Consider the following 27,909-nt stretch of genomic DNA (forward strand, 5'->3'; position numbering starts at 1 on the left):
TTGGAAATTAGTAAGTGTTAAGAACCAAGTAGTCAAAAACTCCAATCCTAAACACTAAACAATTCATTGGTGAGGTTGAGTGGTTTGAATAACCTCATGATGTTACTTGTTGTGGATGCTTGTACTCGGAGTTAGGTATTGAAGAACCACCTGATATTACTTATTATGGATGCTTGTACTAGGGGTCAGGTGGTTCTTCAAACCACTTGATGTTATTTATTGTAGATGCATTTTTTATCAATAAAGTTTTCATCGTACTGTCGAGGTTATCTAAAAAAAAACAATTCCTTGGTAGAAAAACAACCTTCTCACATTCTTTTCAAACTGAAAAACACACCTTTGAAGTACTTTTTTTTTCTTTTTCCAATCACATTTTAAAGTCTTTTGAGAATAATAATATTTGCAAGGGAAGGGAAGATCAAAATCTCCCTATGAAATTGTAATAATCACAGAAATGGAATTATGGAGATATATTTCAATACTAAGAACTTTGTTGAGAGTAAAGTTTAATTTGAGATTGAAACAAGAATTATGCAGCTGCCTGCCTGGTTGGACAGAAATCAGCTTTTGTACAAAGCCACCTGATTATTTGACTTTTATGGCGCGACCATGGAAAGGAAGGATAGTGGCTTCCGCGGGTCCCACCACCAACACAGCGAAAAACCAACTAACCTGATTATTACGGATTGATTAAAAATTTGGGAAAAAAAATTAAATAAATAAATGAATAAATAACATCATTTTACGTTTGGTTTGTGAAAGTCAATGTTCTTTCTCTCTGTTTGTTTAGGAGCGATTGGCGTGGAAGATTGTAGAGAGAGAAAGCAACTGTAGATTGAGTCAAAGTAAGAGAGAGGGAGAGAGATAGAGAGAGAGTGAGTGAGTGAGTGGGGCTGAGAAAATCAATACCACTATGTTCTGGATTTACTAGAATTTGAGTAAATGAGCATTTGGTGTGGTGGGTTTGATTTGCTATTAATTGTGCTGCAGTGAAAGACTTTTGATTCTTGAAGGAAATTCTTAAATTTGTTCAATTTGGATTTCCTTTCTTTTGTAAAGTGGGTTCCTTTGGCATATTTGAGATCTGGGTTTTAGGTTTGACCCATTTGATTTGATTTTCTCTCTTTCCTGGTTCTTTTATTTTCCCTTTTTCCAGAATAATTCTCTTTGTTGACGTTTTTGGGAAATGGGGTTTCTTTTGAATGAAAATTTGGGTTGAAAATTGTTCGTATGCTTCACTGAGTCACCGGCTTCTTTGATAGTGGTTCTTGTCTGCAAGTAAAGCTGCTTCCTTTCTCTCAAAATTTTTGTGTTTAAAACCAATAGTTGCTTCCTTCTTGACATCCAAATGAAATCTAGAGTTGGGTTACATTGATCTGGCCAAGATAATCTCTTTCTTGCCTAGGAGGACCTAAGGTTGGAAGCTGCTTTTCTGTATACCTGTTTGATGGGCTAAAGCCAAAACCCTTGTGTTTTGTTGCTCTGAGCTAATTTTCCCTTCTGGATTTTTGAATCAGATTGAATTCAGTTACACAAGCTTTCATGCATTTTTCACTATGGAAGCCCATATATCAGTGTGCTGCTCTGCTTATAGACAAGAAGAGCAGCAGAAAGAAAGATGGGTCAGATTCAAATCTTGACATCAAGAAAACCACATCAATTCTCCGAAAACTTCAAGAAAACAAGCTCAGGGAAGCTCTTGAGGAAGCATCAGAAGATGGATCACTTATTAAATCCCAAGACATGGAGTCTGAGTCCCTTGCCAACCAGGAGGAGGGCCTTGGCCGCTCCAGATCCCTCGCTAGGCTCCATGCCCAGCGCGAATTCCTCCGAGCCACTGCTCTGGCGGCTGAGCGCATTTTCGAGTCAGAGGACGCCATACCTGACCTCCATGAAGCTTTAACTAAGTTCCTCACTATGTACCCAAAGTACCAGTCTTCGGAGAAGATTGATCAGCTGAGGTTGGATGAGTACTCACATTTATCTCCAAAGGTATGCCTTGACTACTGTGGATTTGGTCTTTTTTCGTACCTTCAAACACTGCACTATTGGGAGTCTTCTACATTTAGCTTGTCCGAGATAACTGCAAATTTGAATAATCATGCTCTTTATGGTGGTGCTGAGAAAGGTACTGTGGAACATGATATAAAGACAAGGATTATGGATTATTTGAACATTCCTGAGAATGAGTATGGTCTTGTATTTACTGTGAGTAGAGGGTCTGCATTTAAACTGTTGGCTGAATCATACCCTTTTCAAACAAACAAGAAATTATTGACCATGTTTGATTATGAGAGCCAGTCCGTGAATTGGATGGCTCAGAGTGCCAGAGAGAAAGGGGCGAAGGTGTACAGTGCCTGGTTTAAGTGGCCAACCTTGAAACTCTGTTCCACTGATTTGAGAAAGCAAATTTCGAACAAAAAGAAGAGGAAGAAGGATTCTGCAACTGGTCTGTTTGTGTTTCCGGTGCAGTCTAGAGTTACTGGGGCCAAATATTCGTACCAATGGATGGCACTGGCACAGCAGAACAATTGGCATGTCTTACTTGATGCTGGGTCATTGGGTCCTAAGGACATGGATTCACTCGGGCTATCCTTGTTCAGGCCTGATTTTATCATCACATCATTTTACAGGGTCTTTGGGTTTGATCCAACTGGATTTGGTTGCCTTCTGATTAAGAAATCAGTAATCGGATGCCTTCAAAATCAGTCTGGGTCAACTGGGTCTGGAATGGTGAAGATTACCCCTGAATACCCATTATATCTTAGTGATTCTGTAGATGGTCTGGAAAAATTGACTGGATTTGAAGACGATGAGCTAGCCGAAAATGGTGAGAAAGCCTCTGACTCTCGCCAGGGATCACGGATGCCTGCTTTCTCTGGTGCATACACGCCAGCTCAGGTGAGGGATGTGTTTGAGACTGAGATGGATCAAGATAACAGCTCTGACAGGGATGGAACTAGCACCATATTTGAAGAAGCAGAGAGTATCTCAGTAGGGGATATGATGAAGAGTCCCGTCTTCAGCGAAGATGAGTCATCAGACAATTCAATTTGGATCGATTTGGGTCAGAGCCCATTGAGTTCTGATCATGCAGGCCAGATTAACAAACAGAAGATTGCCTCTCCTTTGCCTCCATTTTGGCTTCTTGGCAGGAAGAACCATAAGCAACTTTCCCCAAAACCTACTTCTAAGATATATGGCAGTCCCATATATGATGACAAAGAGGTAAACTCAGGGCCACGTGATGACTCCCATGTGCTATCATTTGACGCTGCTGTCTTATCAGTTTCCATGGAGTTGGACTGTGTCAAGAAAGTGCCTGAAGAAGAGCAAGTTGCAGAAACAGGCCCCACTTCTCAAAATGGTAAAAGTGGTTCTGATCATCACAACAGGGAGATACAGGAAGAATGTGGAACCAGCAAACCCTTACCTACTGGGTCGGTGTTAAACTCTGCCCTAAATGGGTTTTGTCCCAAGAATTCGACTTCAACATCTCAGCATCATAGCCTAGAGAATGGATCAACCACTCAAAGTTGTGCAGAGATAAGAGAGAGTGCCATAAGAAGAGAAACTGAAGGTGAATTTAGGTTGTTAGGGAGAAGGGAGGGGAGTAAATTTGCTAATGGTAGGTTTTTTGGTTTGGAAGAGAATGAAGCACCAAGCAGGGGAAGAAGGGTGTCCTTTAGCATAGAAGACCCTAAAGACCATGCAAGCCATAATCTTGAGACAGGAGAAATTTCTGCAGCTAGTCTGGAGGATGAAGATTACACCAGTGATGGGGAATATGGTGATGGGCAAGACTGGGACAGGAGGGAAGCTGAGATCATATGCCGGCATATTGATCATGTAAATATGTTGGGCCTCAATAAAACCACTTCCCGATTGCGATTTTTGATCAATTGGCTTGTGACCTCGTTATTGCAATTGAGGTTGCCTGGGTCAGATGGAGACAGCAGAACGAATCTGGTTCACATCTATGGTCCAAAAATAAAATACGAACGAGGTGCAGCTGTAGCTTTCAATGTGAGAGACCGAAATAGAGGGTTAATCAACCCTGAAGTTGTTCAGAAGCTGGCTGAAAAAGAAGGTATCTCTCTTGGCATTGGTTTCCTCAATCACATACGAATCCTAGATACCCCGAGACAGCAACATGGGGCTTCGAATCTTCAAGATACAACCCTGTGCAGGCCAATGGAAAATGGAAGAAATGATAGAAAAGGCGGTTTTGTAAGGGTTGAGGTGGTAACAGCTTCTTTGGGTTTTCTCACCAACTTTGAAGATGTTTACAAGTTATGGGCGTTTGTGGCGAATTTTCTAAATCCATCCTTTATCAGAGAGGGTGGACTGTCTACTGTTGAAGAAGAATCTGAGACAAAATCTGAAACATCTATCAATGATATTGTTCCAAATTGAGAGAATTGTTTTTTGTTTGAGGTGGAAAATTATTTGGTGGTCTCTCGAAACGTCTAAGCAGATGGTTTCCAAGCCAAAAGAAACAAGAAGGGTTTACTTCCTGTATGGTTGGATTCTTTTGCTCTTGTTCGAAAAACTCATCAAAGCAGGCCTGTGAATTTGTTGATTCATGTTTGTTATTGCTCTGCATTTTAAATTTCTTTTTTTCTTTTTTTTATTATAAAACTTTTGGGTTCTTGTAGAGTTGGTTTAGAAATTTGTATCATCTTGGCAAATGGTAAAGCAAAAGCAGAGTTAGCATTGTAACTACTCCCATTAGTCATATTCTGCTCTTGCAAAATACATGGTGTAGCTTATTTCTTGTAAGAAAATTCAGATTTTGCCCCTCTTTTTGCTTTTTCGCATTGTTCTCCAGAACATGCATGATAAATACTTCCCCCTATGTTAACAATGGGAGGGAGCCAATGGGAAGAGTATATTCTGGTCAAAACAAATTTGAGCCCTGTTAAGGCAGGTGGGATTCCTTCTGTCTTCCTCATTGGAAATTCAAAGCTTATGTTTTACAGCTTCTATTCCTCACAAAACCTGTTAATTTAGTTGAGAGCATAATTGATGTCTCTGTTTAGCTAAGACTTTTAGTTTAGGGACTTATAGTTTAGCCCCCTTTAACATTTTGAGGAAATAAAGGAAAATCAAAATCAGAGATTGGACTATGGCAAAGCAACATTTATCTGATAGTAACAAAATATGGGCATGCATTGAGTAATTGAATCTGAAGCTTTGTCATCAGACTGGAAAAGGTAGAAGAAGAAACTAAATAGCGGCTGCTTTAGATGTATGGGGTTTCTTTTTCTCGTAGTGATAATCATCAATGGGCCATATCCGTTGGGTTTTGTTTCCCTGGAAATTACAGTGATCATAAAAGCATATGTATCAGCATACTTCTCTTTTGGCTTTTGTGTACTTTGTGGTCTGATAAAAGCTTGAGCCTCCCTTTTCTTGAAGCTGGTAGGTATTGTCACTGCATTTCATGCTTCCTTTTAGAACTTGATACTGATAATCAAACTCAATTTGGTCCTCCAAGCAAAGAAACAAGAAAAGACACCTAACAAGTGGCAAAAACATATCCCATATTATATGGCAAATCATCTATTCTAACTAAAATAATGCATACAGAATGGTAGTTATCAGCTTGACTCTTCAATTAACTATTGATAGAAACCACTTTTGGGAGGAAGCTAACTTCTAGAGGAAACTCTTACTTGGGTAGTTTGTGACATGAGACCTACCATTAAATGTGTCACCTTTATAAGAAATGGAATGTCCAATGCCAACTCCTTGCACTGGAGCTACCCTGTTTTTGCTCCACAAAGTCTCTTGTTAAATCAAGCTGTATTGGAACTTTTGGGTCATGGTGCAGCTCCCACAACTCCAAATCTGGAGAATTGAAAATTTAAATCATGAGCACACCTGCCAAGTTTTTAATTTTATTGGCTCATAAAAAAGTTGCTTGTTACTCTTGTGAGGAACTAATGAAGTAGCATACTTCACATCCATTCATCTAGCCGCAGCTTTCTAAACAAAACTTGAGACGCAGCGAAAAACTAACAAAAACCAAATGAAAATGAGTATATTAGAAGAGAGATATCAATTCGGCTGGGTAAAGAACATCCTTTTGAATCCAACCTGACCATGGTTATATTTAGAAGACTCCATCTAACCAAAGCACCCTCTAAAAACGATGCAACAAAGAACAAATTAATAAGAAATAAAAAAGATACTTAAAAGTTAAAACCCAAAAGATCCATGTTTCATTGTATGCCGTCAAAACTGCAGCATGGAATAAGTATGGGCATTGATTGCTAGCCGAAAGCAACCACCACACTCCTCTGCCACAGTGCCACTGAAGATATATAATCCAAATTACTTGTACTGTCTGTGGTAAGCAAACCAACCAGACAGCTCTATACGAAGAGAAGAAAAGGCAAGTATGCAGAGCTAAGGGGTCAATTTGAGATTGAAATAAAAAAGACGGAGGGGTTTTTCGGGTTAGGACTATCAAGTTTGAAACTTTTAACCATGCAAATCCTAGACCAAAAATAAAAAGAACTATGCAAATCCATTCTAGCTGCCTAGTTGGACAGAAATCAGCTTTTGCCAAAAAGCCAGCTTATTATTTGACTTTTTACCATTGACCATAAGAGGAAATTGGCTTCCCCGGGTCCCATCACCAGCAGAGCAAAAACCAACCTGATTATTATGGACTGATTAAAAATTGGAAAAAAAATCAATAAACAACATCATTTTACGATGGGCTTAAGAAAGTCAATGTCTTTTCTCTCTGTTTGTTAACAAGGGATTGGTATGGAAGATTGTAGAGAGAGAAAAGAATTATAGATGGGTCAAAGATAGACAGAGAGATATTGGGGTTGTCAAATCAACACTGTTATGTTTTGGATTTGCCTCACCAGAATATGAGCAAATGAGAAATTGGTGAGGTGGGTTTGCTTTGCTTTGCTATTAAATGTGCTGCAGTGACAGTTGACGTTTGGTGATGGGGGTTTCTTTTGAGTGAATTGTGGGTTGGTTTCGACCTGGAAATTGCTTCATTCAGTCACCGGTTTCTTTGATAGGGGTTTTTATACTTGTGTAAAGTTGCTTCCTTTGTGACAAATACTTCAATTTTAAAGAAATCCAGAGTTGGGTTTCATTGATCTGGCCAAAATCTGTTTTTGCCTAAGAGAGGAGTTAGGGTTTGGAGGTGGACCTGCTTGTGCATCCCTCTTTGATGGGCTAAAGCTAAACCCTTTTGAGTTCTTTTGCTCCGAGCCAATTTTCTCTTCTGGGGTTTCTGTAACATTGGGTTACATCAAAGAAGCTTTCATGCATTTTTCATTATGGAAGTCCATATCTCAGTGTGCTGCTCTGCTCAAGGACAAGAAGAGCAGCAAAAAGAAAGATGGCTCAGATTCAAATCTTGACATTAAGAAGACGACATCAATTCTCCGGAAACTTCAAGAGAACAAGCTCAGAGAAGCTCTCGAGGAAGCTTCAGAAGATGGGTCACTCCTTAAATCCCAAGACATGGAGTCTGAGTCCATTTCCAACCAAGACGAGGGCCTTGGCCGGTCCAGATCGCTTGCTAGGCTCCATGCCCAGCGAGAATTCCTCTGCGCCACTGCTCTTGCTGCTGAGCGCATCTTCGAGTCTGAAGACACCATCCCTGACCTCCATGAAGCTTTCTCTAAGTTCCTCACTATGTACCCGAAGTACCAGTCTTCGGAGAAGATCGATCAGCTGAGGTTGGATGAGTACTCACATTTGTCTCCAAAGGTATGCCTTGACTACTGTGGATTTGGTCTTTTTTCATACCTTCAAACTCTACACTATTGGGAGTCTTCTACATTTAGCTTGTCTGAGATAACTGCAAATTTGAGTAACCATGTTCTTTATGGTGGTGCTGAGAAAGGCACTGTGGAGCATGATATAAAAGCTAGGATAATGGATTATTTGAACATTCCTGAGAATGAGTATGGTCTTGTTTTTACTGTGAGTAGAGGGTCTGCTTTTAAATTGTTGGCTGAATCATACCCTTTTCATACAAACAAAAAACTGTTGACCATGTTTGATTATGAGAGCCAGTCCGTGAATTGGATGGCTCAGAGTGCCAGAGAGAAAGGGGCAAAGGTATACAGTGCCTGGTTTAAGTGGCCAACCCTGAAACTCTGCTCCACTGATTTGAGAAAGCAAATGTCAATCAAGAAGAGGAGGAAGAAGGATTCTGCGACTGGTCTTTTTGTGTTTCCGGTTCAGTCTAGAGTAACCGGGGCCAAGTATTCCTACCAATGGATGGCACTGGCTCAGCAGAACAATTGGCATGTCTTGCTTGATGCTGGGTCATTGGGTCCCAAGGACATGGATTCACTTGGATTGTCCCTGTTCAGGCCTGATTTTATTGTCACATCATTTTACAAGGTTTTTGGTTATGATCCAACTGGATTTGGGTGCCTTCTGATTAAAAAATCAGTTATAGGATGCCTTCAAAATCAGTCTGGGTCTACTGGGTCTGGGATGGTGAAGATTACCCCCGAGTTCCCCTTGTATTTGAGTGATTCTGCAGATGGTCTTGACAAATTGGCTGGAATTGAAGATGATGAAGTTGTTGGAAATGGTGAGGTAACCTCTGAACCTCGCCAGGGAAAGCAGATGCCTGCTTTCTCTGGAGCGTACACATCTTCTCAGGTAATGGATGTATTTGAAACTGAGATGGATCAAGATAGCTCTGACAGGGATGCAACCAGCACCTTATTTGAAGAAGCTGAGAGTGTCTCAGTTGGGGAGGTGATGAAGAGTCCAGTTTTCAGTGAGGATGAGTCATCGGACAACTCATTTTGGATTGATTTGGGTCAGAGCCCATTGGGTTCTGACCAGGCTGGCCAGATTAGCAAGCAGAAGATTGCCTCTCCTTTGCCTCCATTTTGGTTTGGCAGGAAGAATCATAAGCAAATTTCCCCAAAACCTACTTCTAGGATATATGGCAGCCCCATATTTGATGACAAAAAGGTAAACTCAAGGCTACACGATGACTCTCATGTAGTTTCATTTGATGCTGCTGTCCAATCAATTTCTCAGGAGCTGGATTGTGTCAAGGAGGTCAATGAAGAACAATTTTCAGAAGCAGCCCCCACTTCACGAAATGGTCAAATGGGTTCTGACCATCATAATGGAGAGATCCAGGAAGAATGTGGAGTTAGCAAACCCTTGTCTAATGGGTCAATGTTGAATTCTGCCACAAATGGGATTTGTCTCAAGAATTCAACTTCCACTTCTCAGCATCAGAACCTAGAAAATGGATCAATTGCTGAAAATTGCACAGAGGTAAGAGGTTGCGCCATAAGAAGAGAAACTGAAGGTGAATTTAGGTTGTTAGGGAGAAGGGAGGGGAGTAAATATGGCAACGGTAGATTTTTTGGTTTAGAAGAGAATGAGGAACCAAGTCGGGGAAGAAGGGTGTCCTTTAGCACGGATGATAATGGAAAAGATAATGTGAGCCATAATGTTGAGACAGGAGAAGTTTCTGTGACTAGTATTGAGGATGAAGATTACTTTAGTGATGAGGAATATGGTGATGGGCAAGACTGGGACAGGAGGGAACCTGAAATAATATGCCGACATCTTGATCATGTTAATACATTAGGTCTCAATAAAACCACTTCCCGATTGCGATTTTTGATCAATTGGCTTGTGACCTCGTTACTGCAATTGAGGTTGCCTGGTTCAGATGGAGACAGCAGAACGAATCTGGTTCACATCTATGGTCCAAAAATAAAATATGAACGAGGTGCAGCTGTAGCTTTCAATGTGAGAGACCAAAATAGAGGGTTAATCAATCCTGAAGTTGTTCAGAAGCTGGCTGAAAAAGAAGGTATCTCTCTTGGCATTGGTTTCCTCAATCACATACGAATCCTAGATACCCCGAGACAGCAACATGGGGCTTTGAATCTTCAAGATACAACCCTGTGCAGGCCAATGGAAAATGGAAGAAATGATAGAAAAGGCGGTTTTGTAAGGGTTGAGGTTGTAACAGCTTCCTTGGGTTTTCTAACCAACTTTGAAGATGTTTACAAGTTATGGGCTTTTATGGCGAATTTTCTTAATCCAACCTTTATCAGAGAGGGTGGGCTGTCAACTGTTGATGAAGAGTCTGAGACAAAGTCAGTAACATCCGTCAACGAGTATATTCAAAATTGAGAAACAGTTTTCTATTTGATGTCGAAATTTATTTGTTACCACTGCCTGAGCGCCTGAGCAGATGATTTCCATGCCAGAAGGATGGAATGGCCTTAATTACTGATTTCCTTTGTAGTTTGCATTCTTTTGTTCTTCCAGAAAAAGCTCATCAATGCAGGTGGATGAATTTGTTGACTTCTGTATTCACCTCTTTCACCTTTTGAGTTCTTGTAGAGTCCTGTTTTCCTATGGTTTTTTTTTTCTTCCATCTTTTGCTAGAAAGGATTCGTGTAGAGGTTTGTATCTTCTTGACATTGTAAACCAAAAGCAGAATTAGATTGGAAGGGTTCCCATTACTCACAATCTGCTCTTGTACAATACAATTACATGGTATAATTTAATTCTTCGGAAAAGGAAAACCCATTGATTTTGCTCTCTGTTGTTTTTTCGCATTGTCCGCCTAAAAATGGACGGTAAGTTCCCCCCTACAGAATTGGCAAAGAAGAAGGAATCTGATATAAATAGTATACAGATACATACATTGAATAAAATCATGTACCATTATGCATGTTCTGTGTTCTGAGTAAAGCTCTAGGGTCCATTTGTCCTTGAATAAAAAAAAATAATTTAAAAAAAAAAGAAAAAAAAGAAGTCACCTAACCTGTGAATAGCATATCCCATATCATAAGGAAAATCATTTAAGAATATCTAATAAAAAGAGTACATACAAAATGGTCAATGGTGGTTCACTGTTTGACGACAAATGATTTTGTTAAAGAAACCATTTTTGGGGAGGTAGGTAATTGGGGAAGCTAACTTCTAAAGTAAACTTTTACATGGTTGGTGGTGACAGTGATCGGTTGACAAATTTGAGCCGAATGAATTTGTAGTTGGCCATACTAAACTATTAGATGAAGATAGTGCCGGTCAAAGTCGCCACCAGAATCAAAAAGTGTAATGATAAATGAAAATATTGCAATCAGAAAGCTTCTTCAAATTAATAATGTAAGATAAAAGAGGATAAGGACATCTTCCTTATCCTACCTTGTATTTAATTAACCAATCTGGTACATTGACATGTAGAGTTAACAAACTAATTGATCACAACAGTTGAAAGCAACATGTACTATAATTTGAGTGTCTAATTCATGCACCAAAGAATGTCTGTATTTGGTCATTTGCGTACTAAACAAGACGTTTCTTTACATATGGAGACCTACCGTGATCAAAAGGGGGATCCAAAATGAATATAAAACCTGTAGTTTTTGCCACCGATTGGATCGTGGTTGGCAGCTGAAGGATGTAACAATTTCAAATGGATTCTGGAAGTGATGCGTATTTCCAACGCCTAGCTTCTGAGTTGCTGATCAACAGATTCAGTAACAGAATGGGGAGGTATAATGAAAACTATGATTCCATCACCTTTATAAGAAATGCAGACTCCAGAGCCGACTCCTTGCACTGTAGGTACCGGTTTTCCTCCACCATATCAGTTGTTAAATTAAGCAGTATTGGACGTTTTTGCTCATAAATTGTAAGCTCACGAACCCGTGCGACCCATTTTGCAGCTTCCCAAACTCCAAATCTGAAACATCTCAAACAAAAAAATCATGAACGGGGCCAACATTTTCCATTTTTCTGACCTATCAAAAGCTGCTTCTCAATCTTGTGAGATACCATATTTCACATCCTTTCCCGCATAAGAGTTGAAAACTAACAAAAGTATAATTGAAAAATTACCGTGTATTGAAAGATGAGGATACCAAGACAGCTGGATAAAGAACATCCTTCTGAATATTGTCATAAGGAGAATAGTCACGTATAGCGTGAAAATCAGCAATGTCCCCAGGATATCCAAACTCTTCATAGTCGGCTGCTGTAAGCGGTAAAATGGGATAGAGAAGAGTGTTTGTTGGATCTAAAAATGGAACCTGACGGACAGAGCAAATGGATTAAGTTACAAACAAAATATACATAATTCAGCACAACTATGTATTTCTTTTATCCAAAAGAAAAAACTTAATGCCTCCTTACAGACATATACTTGAAAATGCCAGTTCCTAAGTATTAGTTTACCGTTTCTTTTGGCAAAAGAACACAAAATTAAAGTTGTTAAGAAAATAGGATGAGGTTCTCTTCATGCTGAGAAGCCAAAACAATTTAGACTCCTGATTAGAAAGTACAACTCCATTTAACCAAAGCAAAGCACATCAAAACTATACAATAATAACTAAATGAGAAACCCAAAAGACCCGTAAAACCCAAAAGCAGATCAAGATCCATGTCTACCTTCAAAATTGCAGCCTTAAATAAATGCGGGGATTGATTGATGGCCGAAGCAACCACGAGTCCTCCAGCACTATAACCCCAACCAGCAAGCTTGTTTTCATGCACAATTTCTTTGTCAACAAGGAAATTTGCACATGAGATATAATCTTTGATGGAATTAATCTTCTTTGTACATCTTCCATCATGGTGCCACTTCTTACCTCCACCTCCTCCGCCTCTAGAAATATTATCCAAACAAACATTGTTAGTAGGCAATCACAAGGCTCTTTAGGAAGGAGAAAAAACACGTGAGTTCTGCAATGCAATAGATGCAAAAATGCCACTCAACCCCACAGGAAAAAAAGGCATCTCCTTTACCAAGTTTAATTAGTAGGATTAGGCCAAAAATAACTTAGAAATAGATTTAAGACAAACCAGACCTAACATCAGCATACGCAATGATCCAACCACGATCAAGAAGGCTTTTCAACTCACTGTGCCACCGTTTGTCAAGTAGCTCACCATAAGTTCCATGGACATGAAGCAATCCAGGGCTCTGATCCTCTTTCTTGTTCTTGCGAGAGTATACAACAGTCAAGGGAAGCAAAACTCCGTCATAAGAAGCGACATTATACTGTTCACAAGCATAAAACTCAGAAAGACCATTCCACAACTGATCATCATCAGAGTTGACTTCATTTGAAGGATTAGAAATTTTTGAATTTAAGGTTTCCTCGATGATGCTTGCTGAAGAAGCTGTTCCATACAAAACCCGTGTTCTCTCATGAAGAATATTCTGCTGTTGAACGATATTCCACTCTCCATTTGACAGGTCATAATCAACCACAGCATCAGGCATCTGTGAAAAGTTCAGAAGATTGGGTTCATAATCTGAAATATGGACATGCACACTCTTTCCAGAAACTGATAAGAATAGAGAGACAAATCAAAACTAATTTGAAGAACAAATATGAAACATCATACTTTCTGTCGTATTTAGGAGGGTGCTATCTGTGCTACAAATTCAGTAATCATAAAGCAGAAGGATGCATATTGTGCTTAATGGTCCTAATGCATAAAGTGAAAACCTTGACCTTCAAATAATCATGAATTCTAAACCAATCTGGGCAGGTGATCAAAATTTTGAGATCAGTTTTTTGGGAAAGGATTACTTTACACAACCCATTGCAGAGGCTCAAATTACAGTCATGACATTTAACAACTTCTCTGGTATAACGAAAAGCACGTTATGAAAGCATATAGCTATGGAATAATCCTGCAGCAATCTTTAGAAGGAAGTGATCATTGTAACTCACATACCACAGGTGATGATATTGTAAAGCGCATCTTTGATGAATGGTAGTCATAATTTGGTCCAGGTGAAATTTGCGAAACATATTTTGGAAGAGGCAGGAATTGTGGGTGAAGCTCTTTTAGATGAACTGGTCCCTGATACAGCATGAGGTGAAAAATATGAGAATAATAGAATTGAAGAGCATGTTCGAAATACTTTCACATTGAAATTGTTGTTGACAATGCATTATGCACATACCCCAAAGAAGTTGGTGTTGTTAACCTACCTTCCCAGCAGGCAAAGGTAAAGTGACGGAACAAAGTCTAAAGTTTCTCCCTTCCCTTAAAGTAACTACCAAGTGTGTATGACTGAAATCAAGATCCTCAACAACCCAATCCGGGTCATCGGTAAATACACTCTGCAGTAAATAAGGACAGTAAATTATTGTCTTGGAGTAACTATCCAGAGTAAACAACAAAAATCATGCAGATAAAAACAGCAATCAGACTTAAATGCTCATACTTGAAAACAAAACATTTCTACTCAAAACATCCATTTGAGAGCCATACACAGATAAAGGACTAAAAAAGAGAAATGAGCTATAGTTGCAAGCATAGAATGACAAACAGTCAAAAGCAGAAAACTTCAAAATCCAAAAAATAAAGATTGATTAAGAAACACATAATGCACAATTAAGCCACAGACCTCCCATGTTCTCGGACTGGAAGAAGAATCTAAATGACTACGAAGAAGATAATGGTAATCAACCGACTGGCCCTCTTTGGCAGCATCCGTAAACAGATAAAGATATCCTTGGTGATGCTCAAGTATGCCATGAGAAATACCTTCACACTCCCAAACTAAGTTCACCCCGGACAATGGATCAGCTGCATTTATCAAAAACACCTAAAAAGAGGTCACAATTACTATATCACTTGAAACAAAATGGATGCTCTGATCACAAAGTCATTTTCAAAGCAATACCTTGGAAGATGCGGTAGAGAAAGTATGTACAGTCACAAACCGGAAATCTTTGGTGTGTCGAATGTTAACATAAACATTTTCATCCGTTTCTTCTAGAATCAAAAAGTCATCATCGGTTGATCCAATCATGCTACAATATATCCTGATTGATCAAAAGCTTAAAATTACCAACATTTCATTTTGGTGTAACAAAATAACACACATAAATTGTAAAAATTTCGCAAATTACAGACCTACATGGCCGCTTGTTTTGATCAGTAACAACATAAAGCAATGCCTGACCGTCTTTGGCCCAAGCCAAATTCGAGACACGATCTGCTTGAGGCTTACTACACAATGCACCAGAATTTAAATTCCTAACAGATAACTTAAAGAAGTCACTCTCCTTATCATACATTGTGTAAGCTATAAACCGATGATCTGGAGATACTTCTGATAACTCTTCGTAAGCATAACCTACACAAAATTAAATAGAACAAATAAATCCAAAAACAAAAAAATCTAGCCTTTTAAATTTATAAATGATTTAAAAAGTATAAATTTACCTCCGAATCTTTGGGCTTCTTGATTGTAATCAAGGAGCTTCTGCTCAATTCTCTTCCCCGAAGTGAAATCAAATCCAGCAGAAGGCGATTTATGCGAAATGAACTCGTCGTTTAAACTTGCGAGTCTGCGACAGAGCACCGGGAATTGCTTTCCTTCCTCCACACGCCGATAGTACAACCTGCGCGCATCACAACTCTCAATCAGCTGAAACAACCAAAAATGGACGAAATTGAAGCGATAATTACGGTTCATACCACGGGCCCCAGCGAAGGGGAGGGGTGGAGAGGTCGGAGGCGAAGCGAGAGGCCATCTCGGACTGGAGCTTGCTCTGGAGGCGATCGGTGCCGGACATGGTGGCCTCGGTGTACTTCTCCTCTTGCTCCATGTACATGTCCAGGTGGCGCATCGCCACCTTGTCGTTGAGCTTCGACATCCAGCTGTACGGGTCCTCCCACGAGTGGTCGTGGAAGGTTAAGCTCTCGGGCTTCGGAGGCGGCCGGGGTGGTCTCGGCGGCGGTGATGGGCTCGCTGCTGCCTTCTGGGCCCTATGGTGGGCCCACCGCAGGCGGCGGCAGTGATGGCGTAGGGGTTTTAGGAGGTGGCGCATGGTGGTGGGGGTTAATGTGGTGGCGAGGGGTCTACGTTGGGGATTTTATGTGAAGCCAAATTACGAAAATGGGTCTGTTTAGTTTGACGATGTGTGTACAAGTACAACGGTCAATGTATAAGTTCCAATTTTATCAATGTACATTGTACAACTACACTGTTCAAATATAATATTTAAAGCGTATCGCCGCGCGGCTATATTATAAATAGAATATTTCAATGGTATCGCCGAGCGGCTATACTCCATAAATAGAATTTTTTTTACAAGTACAGCCGCGCGGCTATATCCATTGAATAGCATAATCTGAATTTCTCTCTTTTAATTACTTTAATTGGTAGTTACGTTTTAATTATTATTTACTTAGTGAATAATTAGTATTTAAATATTTTATTAAAATTTATTTTTATTCAATAATATGTGAGTATTATGTGTATAACACGTGAAATTTGTGCTTATTATTGAAATGTTTTTATAAAACAAGTGTATTAAACATGAAAAATACATATTTTTTCATGTTTAATACATGTATTTTTAATAAATAGTACTTATTTTTCATGTTTAATTTTTTTTTTTTACAATATTTTCAATAATACATACAAAATTCACGTATTATACATATAATTCTCATATATTATTGAATAAAAATAATATATATTAAAAATTATATAGTGGCTGAACTTTTAAATTGTAATTTTCCAAAATTTTACCGCATAAAACATGTACTTATTTTATTATTTTACTAACTACGAATGAATGTGAGTGGTTAAGATCATTTACTAACTATGCTTTGGATATGTTGAAACTAGCAAATTAATATCCACCAAGTATAAATTAATGCAACTAGGAAGGTCCTTTTTTCTTAATTTTTTTTTTAATTAAATCGTATCGCCACGCGGCTATATCTTTTAAACATAATGAATTTAACGAGTCTAGCCGCGCGGCTATACTATTTATAATTAAAAAAAGGGTTATTCGCAGCAATGGTCCCTCAACTATACCCGTAGTTACACTTTGGTCCCTCAATTCAATTATTAGTTGCAGGGGTCACTCAACTAGGTGCTATGTTGCGTCAGTAGTCCTTCCGTCAAGTCTGTGGCTTTTTCCGTTAAAAATGAGGGTAAATTCGGAAATTCGTCTACAACACTCCCTTTCCTCCACAATCCTCCATTGCCGCAACCTAATGAATGGAGGAAGGATTATGAAGAGTTGGCCAAATAAATCGATGTGGCTAATCCCAATCAAATGTATTTGAGGTTTCTGTTTTCTTTCTAAACGAATCTAAACTTTTTTCATCAAAACCAAGGGCAGTAACCTTCTTCCCTTTCTTCCCCTTCACTGTCTGGATCTCATCCATCATGATGCGGTTACTCACCACATTAAATCCCAAGACAACAGGGCTAACCTTCTTCCCTTTCTTCCCCTTCTTCTTGCCACCCATCTTGGTCAACATCCCAGCCTCTGCACCGTACAAATTCACATCTCCACCACCAAACCCGGTGAGCTTTTGATCATTCTGACTTTGAAACGCAATTTCAAGGACATCAGCCGATAGCAACTCCTTGTAGTCGGCAAAACTCAAGGAAACTCGTATCTAGCAAAAATTTTAATTTAAATCAGTGATACAATTAATTATGACAATTAATATCGCAAGAAGAATGCATTTGGACCAACAAAAAATGAAGCCTATATTAGTATTACACCTCTGATCAAGGAAGCCACATGCCTCAATTGTGTGTGTTGTGTGCCGGTTTTCATGTCCCTAAATCATTTGCTGGGGTTCGATCAAAGGATTTGGAGTCGGCATACGCTCAGCCCAGAAGAGATTGGAGTTATCTTCGAAGGCGGAGACCCACTCCTTCTTGCTCCAGATGCCGGAGCCTTAGGGCCAGGTGGTCTTGCCGACGCAGGAGTCGAAGAGGTCGCGCCAGTACTTGCCGTCGTAGTTCTTGAGGGTGGCCATGTCGTGCTAGACATCGAGGAGGCCGCCGGAGTCGGATCGGTAGACGATCTCATCGAGGGAGTAGGACTCGAAGTCGACAGCGGCAGCAGAGGAAGGGTCGCCGTTGAAGGGGACGTAGTGGGCAGAGAAATGGTGGGTGTGGGTTGTGTTGTGGTAGCGAGCTTCATCGACTGTTGCAGCAATGGAGGATTGTGGAGGAAGGGAGGGTTGTGGATGAATTTCCGAATTTACCCTCATTTTTGACAGAAAATTTAACAGAGTTTGACGGAAGGACTACTGGTGCAACATAGCACCTAGTTGAGTGACCCCTGCAACTAATAATTGAATTGACGGACCAAAGTGTAACTACGGGTATAGTTGAGGGACCATTGCTGCGATTAACCCTTAAAAAAAAGACCCGCCCAGCGCTTAGTACGTGTTTTTGTTAAAAGAGTATAGCCTCCCGGCGATACTCTATAAATTGAATATTCCAAACGTATAGTCGTGCGGCTGTACGCTAGAAGTAGAAGTTTTTTAAAAGTATAGCCGTGCGGCTATACCCATTGAATAGCATAATCTGAATTTCTCTTTTTTAATTATTTTAATTATTTGTTATGTTTTAGGAAAAGTAGTTTCTTTTTCTTTCTTCCCTCCTACTGTCCGCACCTTCCCCTATATACTGCCCATCATAGTTTAAATGACTTTTTTCTTTTCTTTTGGTATTATGGAAGGCCGAAGCCCAAACAAAAATCTCATATCTGACAAGTGCCAACCCACCTCCAAAAAAGAAACAAACTCAAAAAGGCAAAGCATGCTGGCATATATTAGGTTCTCTAGCTAGCTTAGCAACATTTTGGTGAAAACTTTCTGCTTTGTAATTTGTAAAGCATCTCATGATCAGTTTGTGGGTTTGATTGAATCTGCCAATCTTGAATTCTGACTCCCCAAAAAAGCTGTTTGGATGATACACAAACATTTAAATCTCTACCTATAATGAAAAATCGCACCTTACATCTCCAAGCTCGCATTGGCAGATAATAAAACCTCTGCTGCATTTATTAATACTATCCTGCAATTCTGATAATTTACTAAAGTTCAATATATATAAAACTTTGCCCCAACTTTACTCTTTGTATAAGAATGGTCACCCAAAAATACGAAGACAGAAAAATCTTTGTAACTCAAAACTGAAAGAGGCAAGGAGCATTTAAGCAAAGTTTCTGGTTTGTCTTGCATACTGACATATAATGGTGAAAATTTAAGCTTGTAAAGCATGTTGTACGTAGTCTTCATATGGCTACAGCTGTGTGTATTCATGACTTCCCAAAGACCTCTGGATAACACAGAAACATTCAAGTAACCAAATAAATATAAGATCACACAGAAGAAAAATATGAAAAAATAAACGGTTGAGATCATATAAAAAAGATCCAATGGTGAAATGGGTTGTTCAAATATAGCATTTGAACAATTACCTCCTCCTATTGCTGCAAGCAAGGCCTGTTTCTCTCAACTCTCTCTTTTTGCAGCACAACACCTACGCTAGCTCTCAACTCTCTCTCAGCTCCAATGGGTTCATCTAGTCGACATGGCAAAGGCCTTGCCTTTCCTGTGGACTCTCGGAGCTTCTTCAAGATAGTCTTGTCAAAGGATGTTCTTGTAAGTTGAATACTTTCCTTCTTTTATTTGTTCATATCACTAAGTACCTTATTGTTATATGCTAAAGCTAAACCCTATAGCTATGGATATCTTACTCAGAGGAAGTTATTCATTTACAGAAATTTCCAGAGAGTGTTGTGACAAAGTATGGAGATTGTCTAGGAGACACAGTCTTTCTCAAGGTTCCGAATAGCGCGGTATGGCCTGTAGGATTGATAAAGCGTAATGGCCAGGTTTGGTTACAACAGGGCTGGTCAAACTTCGCAGATTTTTACTCACTAGCCTTTGGCTACGTATTGCTCTTCAGTTATGAAGGGCTTCACTCTCATTTCCAAGTAAGAATTTTCATGAGGTCTCCTTTAGAGATAGACTATTTCGGTTCAAGTGTTAAAGAAGAACACAACTTAAATGGTGAGATGGATTATTCAAACTCATCCGAGTCCCCTGCCTCTCTGGTGAATGCTCCAAGCTTCTTCAAGATTATCTTGGAAAGGACACTTCAAGATGGGATGCTCGTAAGTTGATAACTTTGCTTCATTTCCTCAGTTTAGCTTTAGTCTGTCAGTTTAAAGTTGAAACCTTGTGTTGATATTTCTCATTTTTATTTTCAAGTTGCTTCATATAATGATTTCTTCATGCACCTCTCCTTATATCCATCTTGTTCTCCATTTGAAATTAACTCAAACCAGCTGCTGAATAACGTCCATTGATATTTTCACGGTTTTATTTGTTCATGTCATATGTCTTGTGTTTCTATATGCTACCCTATAAACATGCATGCACAGCTTAAATTTGAGGACACTATTAATTACAGGAAATTCCAATTATTGCTGTGCATACGTATGGAGATTATATAGCAGACACAGCGTACTTTGAAGTTCCAGATGGATCAATTTGGCCCATTGAATTGACTAGGCGTGATCGCGAGATTTGTTTAGGAAGGGGCTGGCCAGAATTTGCAAAGTCTTACTCCCTAGAAGATGGATGCTTCTTGGTGTTCAGCTATGCAGGGAAATGTTCCCATTTCCAGCTTCGCATTTTTAGAAAGAATACTTTAGAGATGGAGTATAACAGTTCAAGTGACGATACTGAAGGCAATTCTAACACAAGTGGTGATCAAACTGAAGGAGAAAAGAGGACACATGGTAGGTTCACCTAGTTTCCTTAAAGAATTTGGTTGGTATATATGGAAATTTGGTTCTGTTTGTGTGAGTGCTCATTAAGAATAATGCTTTTGGAATGTTTCTTTTTCTTTTGGGACTTGTCATGATGAAATTGAGTCTTTGGAATAATTAAACAGGTGGTGATGGAGGAAAGACTGCTTCACACAGATCATCGGAGGTTGATTTGAGAACTGCTAAACTTGAAAGTTTGAAAGGTAGAGCCTTTGCCAAAGCTAGCAGTTTCAAATACGACAATCCATTTACTGTGATCAGAATGCAACCATCATATGTTCTAAATCACTTGGTAAGCTTTGTTTTTTTTTTTTTTTTTGGGTCTCTAACAACTCCATTTGTATGATGAGAGACACGAATTTGGCACAATGGACTCCTTCAAAGATCAACACATTTTGAATAATCTCTCAGCATATATGTAACTAATAACTCCCTTTTGGCTATGTTTATCTTCTCTGATGTTTGCAGAGAATCTCTTCATCCTTTGTCATGAAACATATCCTTTCAGATGGCGAATGCAATGTGACCCTACAGATTTCAGATAAGAAAACTTGGTCTGCTAGGTGCATGATCGATGTATACTGTGGTCAGTTATGTGCAAGATTACATCATCATGGCTGGCAAGCATTTGTGAGGGACAATCAACTGGAAGAAGGGGATGCTTGTGTGTTTGAGTTGATAGAAAAGGCTCCTAAAATTAAACTCAGAGTTCGCATATTCCGAGATAAAGATCAAGTTTGACTGATGCCGCCCACAGTAGTGCATGGAAGATTATGACTCTTATTATTTTCAGCTCATGTGCAAGAACTCTCTTTAACAAGTTATATGCTTTCATCTTTTGTTGTGAACTTGTGACTGGTAACTACTTATAAGTCTGTCTGGATGTGTTGAAGTTGATACTTTGAGATAGACTAATTTTACTTAACTTCTTACTTTTTTAATGATTTATTTTTCTCAACATGATGAATTCAAGCTATTTGGCTTCACTCTAAGCTCATACAGTTACTCACTTTTTGAACACAAAATTTTATTTGGCATGTTCTTTCCTGGAAAGGACACCTGCATACACATATTTAGATGTTGATTATTACATCTCTACCCTTTTCTTGCATGTTCTTTGTTTTGTTTGGCTATAATGCTTTGTTAAGCACCTAAAAACATCTTGTTAAAATTGGCATTTTCTTCTCTACCATTTTTTTTTGCCAATGTTGTACATCTGTATTTGGACTTCACAAAGAGCTGATGGGTGGTGTTTTTCTGCATCATGTCATGCCTCTGCTTTTCTGAAAAGTTTATGCTTTGTTTGGCAATGGTATAGTACTAGCCTCAATCTGGTCATAATGCAATATCCCAAAACCATTTGGTGTGGTAAACAATTCAAACAAAATCGTACTTGTAAAGTCACTTGGCAAGTTGGCATAGCTTTTTCTTTCGATCTCCACAATCTTCTATAATAAATAAATATATATATATATATATATCCACATTTGTCCAACGAGTCCAATCCCAATTTTCTACAACCGTACAAGCTTTTCCTCTTTCATGTTAAGTGTTTGTGGTTGGCAGAGCCTTCATAACTCCCTGCCACTGTACTTCACTTTATGTGAGATGGCACACATGCAACTAAATGAATACAACAGAGAACAAATCCACCATAAAAATGAAGCCACAGGTCTTCATTTTGAACATACATCTCAACTCAAAGCTTTTATTTTTTTATCCCTGGAAGTCTTGTCTGTGAACATACATCTCATCTCAACTCAATAGCTCCTTCTCTTCACCCAAACTTTTCTGCTACAATTCCCCATTTTTTAGACATGATCATAGACAAGAATTCCAGAGACCAAAAACTTGTAAGCTAGCCCAATTGTCTATCTTTAACTATATATGTGTACATGCTTTACACTACATATAGGACTTTTTCTTTCTTGGTCTAGGACTTTAATTAACAGGGAGGCTCTAGATTGCTTTATATGAAGTAGACATGACACGTTTTTGTGTAGTTACAAGAAAGTTTCAGACTTAGTTCATGGTTCTCATGTGTGCTCATTGTTAGATTAGAGTAACGTTGTCGGCAATGCTATATAAGCCTGTGTAAGCTTAGTTGTAACTGATCTGGATTAGTTTGTAACTTAATCATTGGGAGCTTTTTTTCATCTTCTTCTCTGAGGTTTTCTGCTTTTCTTCATAAAAAAGAAGAGGACCCGCCCAGCGCTAGGTGCCTGCTTTTGTGAAAATAGTATAGCCGCGCGGCTATACTATTTATTAAAAAAAAAGGGGGAACCACGCAGGGCTTAGCGTGTGAAAAGAGTGTAGCCGCTCGGCTATACCCTTTTTTTTCCGACGTGTAGCCGCGCGGCTATACCCTTTTTTATAAAAAAATATCCGGCGTATCGCCGCACGGCTATACTATTTTATATATATATATATATATAAAAAACGGGTTACCCGCCCAACGCTTACCGCGTGTTTTTGGAGAGAATACAGCCGCGCGGCGGTTTTATAATAAAAAATCCGGTGTATCGCCGTGCGGCTATACTATTTAGAAAAAAGGACTAGCACAGTGCTTGGCGCGTGTTTTCGTTAAGAGAGTATAGCCGCGCGGCTATGCTCCATGAATATAAAATTTCAGCTGTATAGCCGTGTGGCTATGCGCTTTAAATAGATTTTTTAAGTATAGCCGCTCGGCTATACCCATTGAATGGCATAATCTGAATTTCTCTTTTTAAAATACTTTATTAATTGGTTGTTATGTTTTAATTATTATTTACTATCTTATCTATGTTATGCAGCATGTTCCAGTTAGTTTTGGGAAGCATTTCACTGTAATGGAGAATCAATTGGTGATGCTTTGGGTTGGAGATAGATCATGGCCTGTGAGACTGATTTTCCATCCTCTAAACGATCGATTTAGTGCTGGCTGGGTAGCATTTGCAAAGGAAAATTGGTTAAAAGAAGGAGATGTTTGCGTCTTTTTCCTTATCGACATTTGTAGTAAACATTTTCAGATGCTGATTATTGGTCACAATACCTTTAAAAGTTTATTTATTTAAAATTTTGTACAACTTAATTTGCTTTAAACATTAACTTAATTATTATATACTAAAATAAGAGTATCACGAATTGCAACCCTTGCCAATGTTTCATGGGACTGCGCCTTGCCTATGTATACTTATGACTTCACCTACGTACATGAGGGGAAACAAATACGAAAAGGAAAAATCTTGGCTCCTTAAAACTGAGAATGAGCTCATTCTCAAAACAAATGACGTTTTGACACTTGTCTCTTTCATTTAACTTTTCCCCTTTTTGAAATTCTTCCAACTTTCTTTGTTTTGGAATTTAACAAGTGTCAAAATCTCATTTGCTTTAAGGAGGAGCTCCTAAAGAGCCAAGCTTTTTGCTCATATGAAAAAAAAAAGTGTACATCTATGTCTGCATATCAAAAAAGTCCTGATCAATGTGGTCCTAAGTTCCTAACCCATCCACATCTGCATTAATTACTTTAAATAAAAACACAGCATTTGCACATGGTTGATAAGCCATCTTCTCTGATGTCTTCACAAATGGATATATCATCAGTCACCCTCTCCATAGTGTAGAAAGCCTCCCAAAAACAAAAACAGAAAGAAAAAAAAGGGTCTCATTAACTTTGATCATATGAGTTCTAGGAGCAGGAGAGAGGGCAAAGGCCCTGCATTTCAATTGAGCACTCCATTTCCAAGCTTCCTCAAGATTGTCGTTCAGCAGGCTCTTCAAGATGGGAAGCTTGTAAGTTGAAACCTAGCTAGCTTTTTCTTCATCTTTATTCTCCTTGTCAGTCTTCTTTTCAGACCTTAACATGTTTTCCTTTTTCATCTAAAAGAAAAAGAGAATGTTATACTCTTTAACCCTAAATTTAATTAGTTTTCAAAGGGTAACTCATACTCAAAGGAAATTAACCAGCTGCATGCCGCAAGTAGTCCGATCTTTGTATCCTTTTTATTTATTTATTTTTCATGCACATATTTTATACATGAACATATCTTAATTTGAGGAAGTTGTTAATATTGTAGAAAATTCCAAAGATGGTTGTGATGGAATATGGAGATTTGATGGCGGACAAAATATTCCTTGAGGTTCCAGATGGTGCAGTTTGGCCAGTAAAACTAACTAGGCCCTGCAACGGAGAGATTTGGATGCAAAAGGGATGGCCAGAATTCGCGAAATTCTACTCCCTAAAGCATGGTTGCTTGTTAATCTTCAGATATGAAGGGGAACATTCCCATTTCAGAGTTCGCATTTTCATGAGAAATACTCTAGAGTTGGAGTATTTCAGTTCAAGCACTGATGACGAAGCTGAAGGCAATTCCAATCCAAGTAGTGAAACTGAAGGTGAAGGAAATAAGCATGACAGGGAAAAAAGAACTCATGGTAAGTTCACCTAGTCCTTAGAGAATTCTGTAAATTTGGTTATGATATTTTTTGGTTCTTCTTTTCTTTGGTGACTTGTCATGGTTTTGAATCATGGGAGCTAAACAGGTGCTGATCATGGAGGAAAGTCTACTGCATCAGAGGCTCCATTGAGAACTTTTGCAAAGACAGAACTTGAAGATTTAGCATACTCAAAAGCTTTAAGCTTCAAATCTAACAATCCATTTTTTGTGATGAAAATGCATCTATCATACTTATCAACTCACCTGGTAAGCAACCCTAATGAGGTCAGGAGAGAAACGAGCTGGACACAATGATATATATATTTCAATTTTGGTTTGGTAATTTGGTTCTCTTGTTTTGTGTTTTCTTATGTTTGAAGCCAATCAGTGTACCCTTTGCCAACAAATACATATGTGCAAGAGGTGTTTCATCAGATGTGACCCTGCAGATCTCAAATGATGAGAGATCTTGGCCAGTCAAGTGCATTACCACTGTATACAATGGGAGTTCAAGAACAAGATTCCACAATTTTGGTTGGGGGGCATTTGTGAAGGACAATCATTTGGAAGAAGGTGATGCCTGTGTGTTTGAGCTCATAAATAAGGGCCCTGATAAAATTGCATTCAAAGTTGGCATCTTCCGAGTTGAAGATGAAGAATGATGCATATATAAGGTAGCTTATGAGTAATATGTTGTTTCTAGCTTATATGCAAGACCTCTTTTATTATCATGTTATGCTTTCTTCTCGGTTAACTTGTGACTTAATTTTATGAATATTTGAAGATGATATATATATATTTTTTTTTTTGAACTTTTAATAATATGGTTCTGCAATATTTTGGAACATTATGAACAGGATAAAAAGTAAAAATCAAAATGCCAAATTCAGGAAAAATACAAAGCCATCATCATCCCAGACGTGGAAATGATAAAAATAAATAAATGCTCTTTGTCCGTAATACTTTACTTAGCATGCTGCTGTGGTCATTGGTGGGTTAAAAAAAGGAAACACCAGCTAGCTAGCACATATTGCAGAGCCTCGTAATCTGGTCAATGACGTTTGTGGTTTGGCTGAGGGGACAAAAGATTCTCACGTGGGTTTTGATGAGTTTCTTCTCATGAATCATAATAGCGCAGCTCCTACAATTAGCTAATAACCTTTGAAAAAGAAAGGAGATGTGTTTGCGTATTTTAGCTCCTACAATAGTTAATTGTGCTATACTTGTAATATTTCTGATCTTATCAAAATCTTGAGTTTTAGGTGCATTATCTTATCGTTTAAGTTTCTAGGCAAAATCTTATTGATACATCGTATAAAAGGAGATGATTGTTAATCACAAAGATTTTTTTAGCAAGTTTTTTTTTTAATTAAAAAAAATACAACTGATAGGTACAAGGGGAGCAAGGGTTTCTCACACACACACTACCAAGATGTCATGTGAGTTCGAACTTAAGACTGCTGGTCTACAAGTCAAGACCCTTTTCATTAGGCTAGACCTCGTTGCCAGCAAGAGTTATTATTATTGAAGTAAAGGAAATGAGAACCGCAAGTGTAGAGATAAAAGATCACTTTACCCTGGGCAGGATCCGGATTGGATCGGTTTCATATCAAAATTGCAGCCAAATCAATTACAATATAACGGTTTGGTTTGGTTTGGTTTGGCCCTAAGCCCAATTATTTTTCATTTTACATTTTTTCAATATTATTAGTCCAATTACAACCAAAAAATTCACAACTCACTATATACTTTTTTCATTTTCTAGTATATCAAACCATCCTAAAACTCAACATTCCATAAAACTTCAAATTTCAATAACTAATATAGCTAAAATTCAAATATCAATAACTTCAAAGGTCTATCAAACTTCAAATTCAATATTCATATCTAGTTATATCTAATTAAAGGACTACATGTGCAAAATAAAATAAAATAAATAAATATATAAGTAGACAATTCGGTTCGGTTTAAGCCGGTTTACAATAGTCCAAAACCAAATTAAATTAAACAATATACGGTCCATTTCGATTTTTAAACCATTTGACTTTTTCTTGATCAAAACCAAACTAAACCCAGAATTATAATTTGAATTCACGGATTTAGTCAATTTAACCTGATTGATGCCCACCACTACTCTCTGTACAGACACACTTTGTTTATTTGCATTATTATCATGTCTTAGCTTTCCATAAACTTAATTCCTAGGTAGGTGCACGATGAAAAGGCACAAAATAACAATGCTTGGGTCTAACTACTAAGGACATTCTCATCCGTACAACCATTACCCATGCACAAATTATTTTGACCAAATTTATTACCAAACACCAATTCTTTGATCACCACCAATTATGGGTGAGTAAAAATGTTCTTCTCGACAAAGTGTGGGCACAATCTGATTTGGGTCGGTTTCACTTCAACATTGTAGCCGAATCAATTACAATATAATGATTTGGTTCAGTTGGTTTTGACACAAATCATGAAAGAAACTAAACCAAACCAAACCAATTTATGACAATTTGATTCGATTTTGTTCGGCTGGTTTGGGCCTAAGCCTAATTAACTTTCCTTTTTGCATTTTTCAACATTGTTAGCCCAATTACAACAAAAATTTCATAACTTGCTACATTCTATTTTTGTTTTCTGTAGGATCAAACCATCCTAAAACTCAACATGTCAATTTCAATAACTAATATAGCTACAATTCAAATATCATTAACTCCTAAGGTCCATCAAACCTCAAATTCAACATCCATATAGTGTTATTATGTAATAAAGTGCTACACATGTAAAATAAAAATAAGAGCTCAATATCGAACCAAATCAAATCACATATGGTCCGGTTCGATTTTAAATCTTTTGAGTTTTTCTTGATCAAA

At 38.4% G+C, this 27,909-nt stretch overlaps 4 protein-coding genes across 4 annotated transcripts; 3 read left to right on the forward strand and 1 right to left on the reverse strand.

Annotated features, from left to right (window-relative positions):
- Positions 1-740: 740 nt before the first annotated feature.
- LOC110753000 (uncharacterized) lies at positions 741-4,804 on the forward strand. The gene is made up of 2 exons (XM_021953792.2): positions 741-1,416; positions 1,518-4,804. The coding sequence occupies exon 2, from the start codon at positions 1,543-1,545 to the stop codon at positions 4,414-4,416; it is 2,874 nt and encodes a 957-aa protein (XP_021809484.2). The 5' UTR covers positions 741-1,416; positions 1,518-1,542; the 3' UTR covers positions 4,417-4,804.
- A 1,910-nt stretch (positions 4,805-6,714) lies between these two features.
- LOC110753010 (uncharacterized) lies at positions 6,715-10,509 on the forward strand. Its single transcript, XM_021953802.2, has one exon. It carries the CDS (start codon positions 7,300-7,302, stop codon positions 10,165-10,167), a length of 2,868 nt encoding a protein of 955 aa, XP_021809494.2. The 5' UTR covers positions 6,715-7,299; the 3' UTR covers positions 10,168-10,509.
- Positions 10,510-11,152: 643 nt separating this feature from the next.
- LOC110753039 (Prolyl oligopeptidase family protein) lies at positions 11,153-15,926 on the reverse strand. The gene is made up of 11 exons (XM_021953833.2): positions 15,493-15,926; positions 15,238-15,416; positions 14,926-15,148; positions 14,693-14,834; positions 14,414-14,614; positions 13,995-14,126; positions 13,735-13,863; positions 12,855-13,273; positions 12,436-12,652; positions 11,887-12,077; positions 11,153-11,731 (listed from the first exon to the last, which is right to left on the reverse strand). The coding sequence occupies exons 1-11, from the start codon at positions 15,843-15,845 to the stop codon at positions 11,554-11,556; spliced, it is 2,364 nt and encodes a 787-aa protein (XP_021809525.2). The 5' UTR covers positions 15,846-15,926; the 3' UTR covers positions 11,153-11,553.
- A 3,301-nt stretch (positions 15,927-19,227) lies between these two features.
- Positions 19,228-25,787, forward strand: LOC110753017 (putative B3 domain-containing protein Os03g0621600). The gene is made up of 10 exons (XM_088244686.1): positions 19,228-19,443; positions 19,563-19,958; positions 20,258-20,588; positions 20,744-20,910; positions 21,087-21,353; positions 23,411-23,494; positions 24,216-24,389; positions 24,674-25,031; positions 25,140-25,318; positions 25,414-25,787. Exons 1-10 carry the CDS (start codon positions 19,354-19,356, stop codon positions 25,693-25,695), a joined length of 2,328 nt encoding a protein of 775 aa, XP_088100812.1. The 5' UTR covers positions 19,228-19,353; the 3' UTR covers positions 25,696-25,787.
- Positions 25,788-27,909: the final 2,122 nt, after the last annotated feature.

This window comes from Prunus avium, chromosome 7, assembly GCF_965620075.1.
Source record: "Prunus avium chromosome 7, drPruAviu1.hap1.1, whole genome shotgun sequence".
Taxonomy (NCBI): domain Eukaryota; kingdom Viridiplantae; phylum Streptophyta; class Magnoliopsida; order Rosales; family Rosaceae; genus Prunus; species Prunus avium.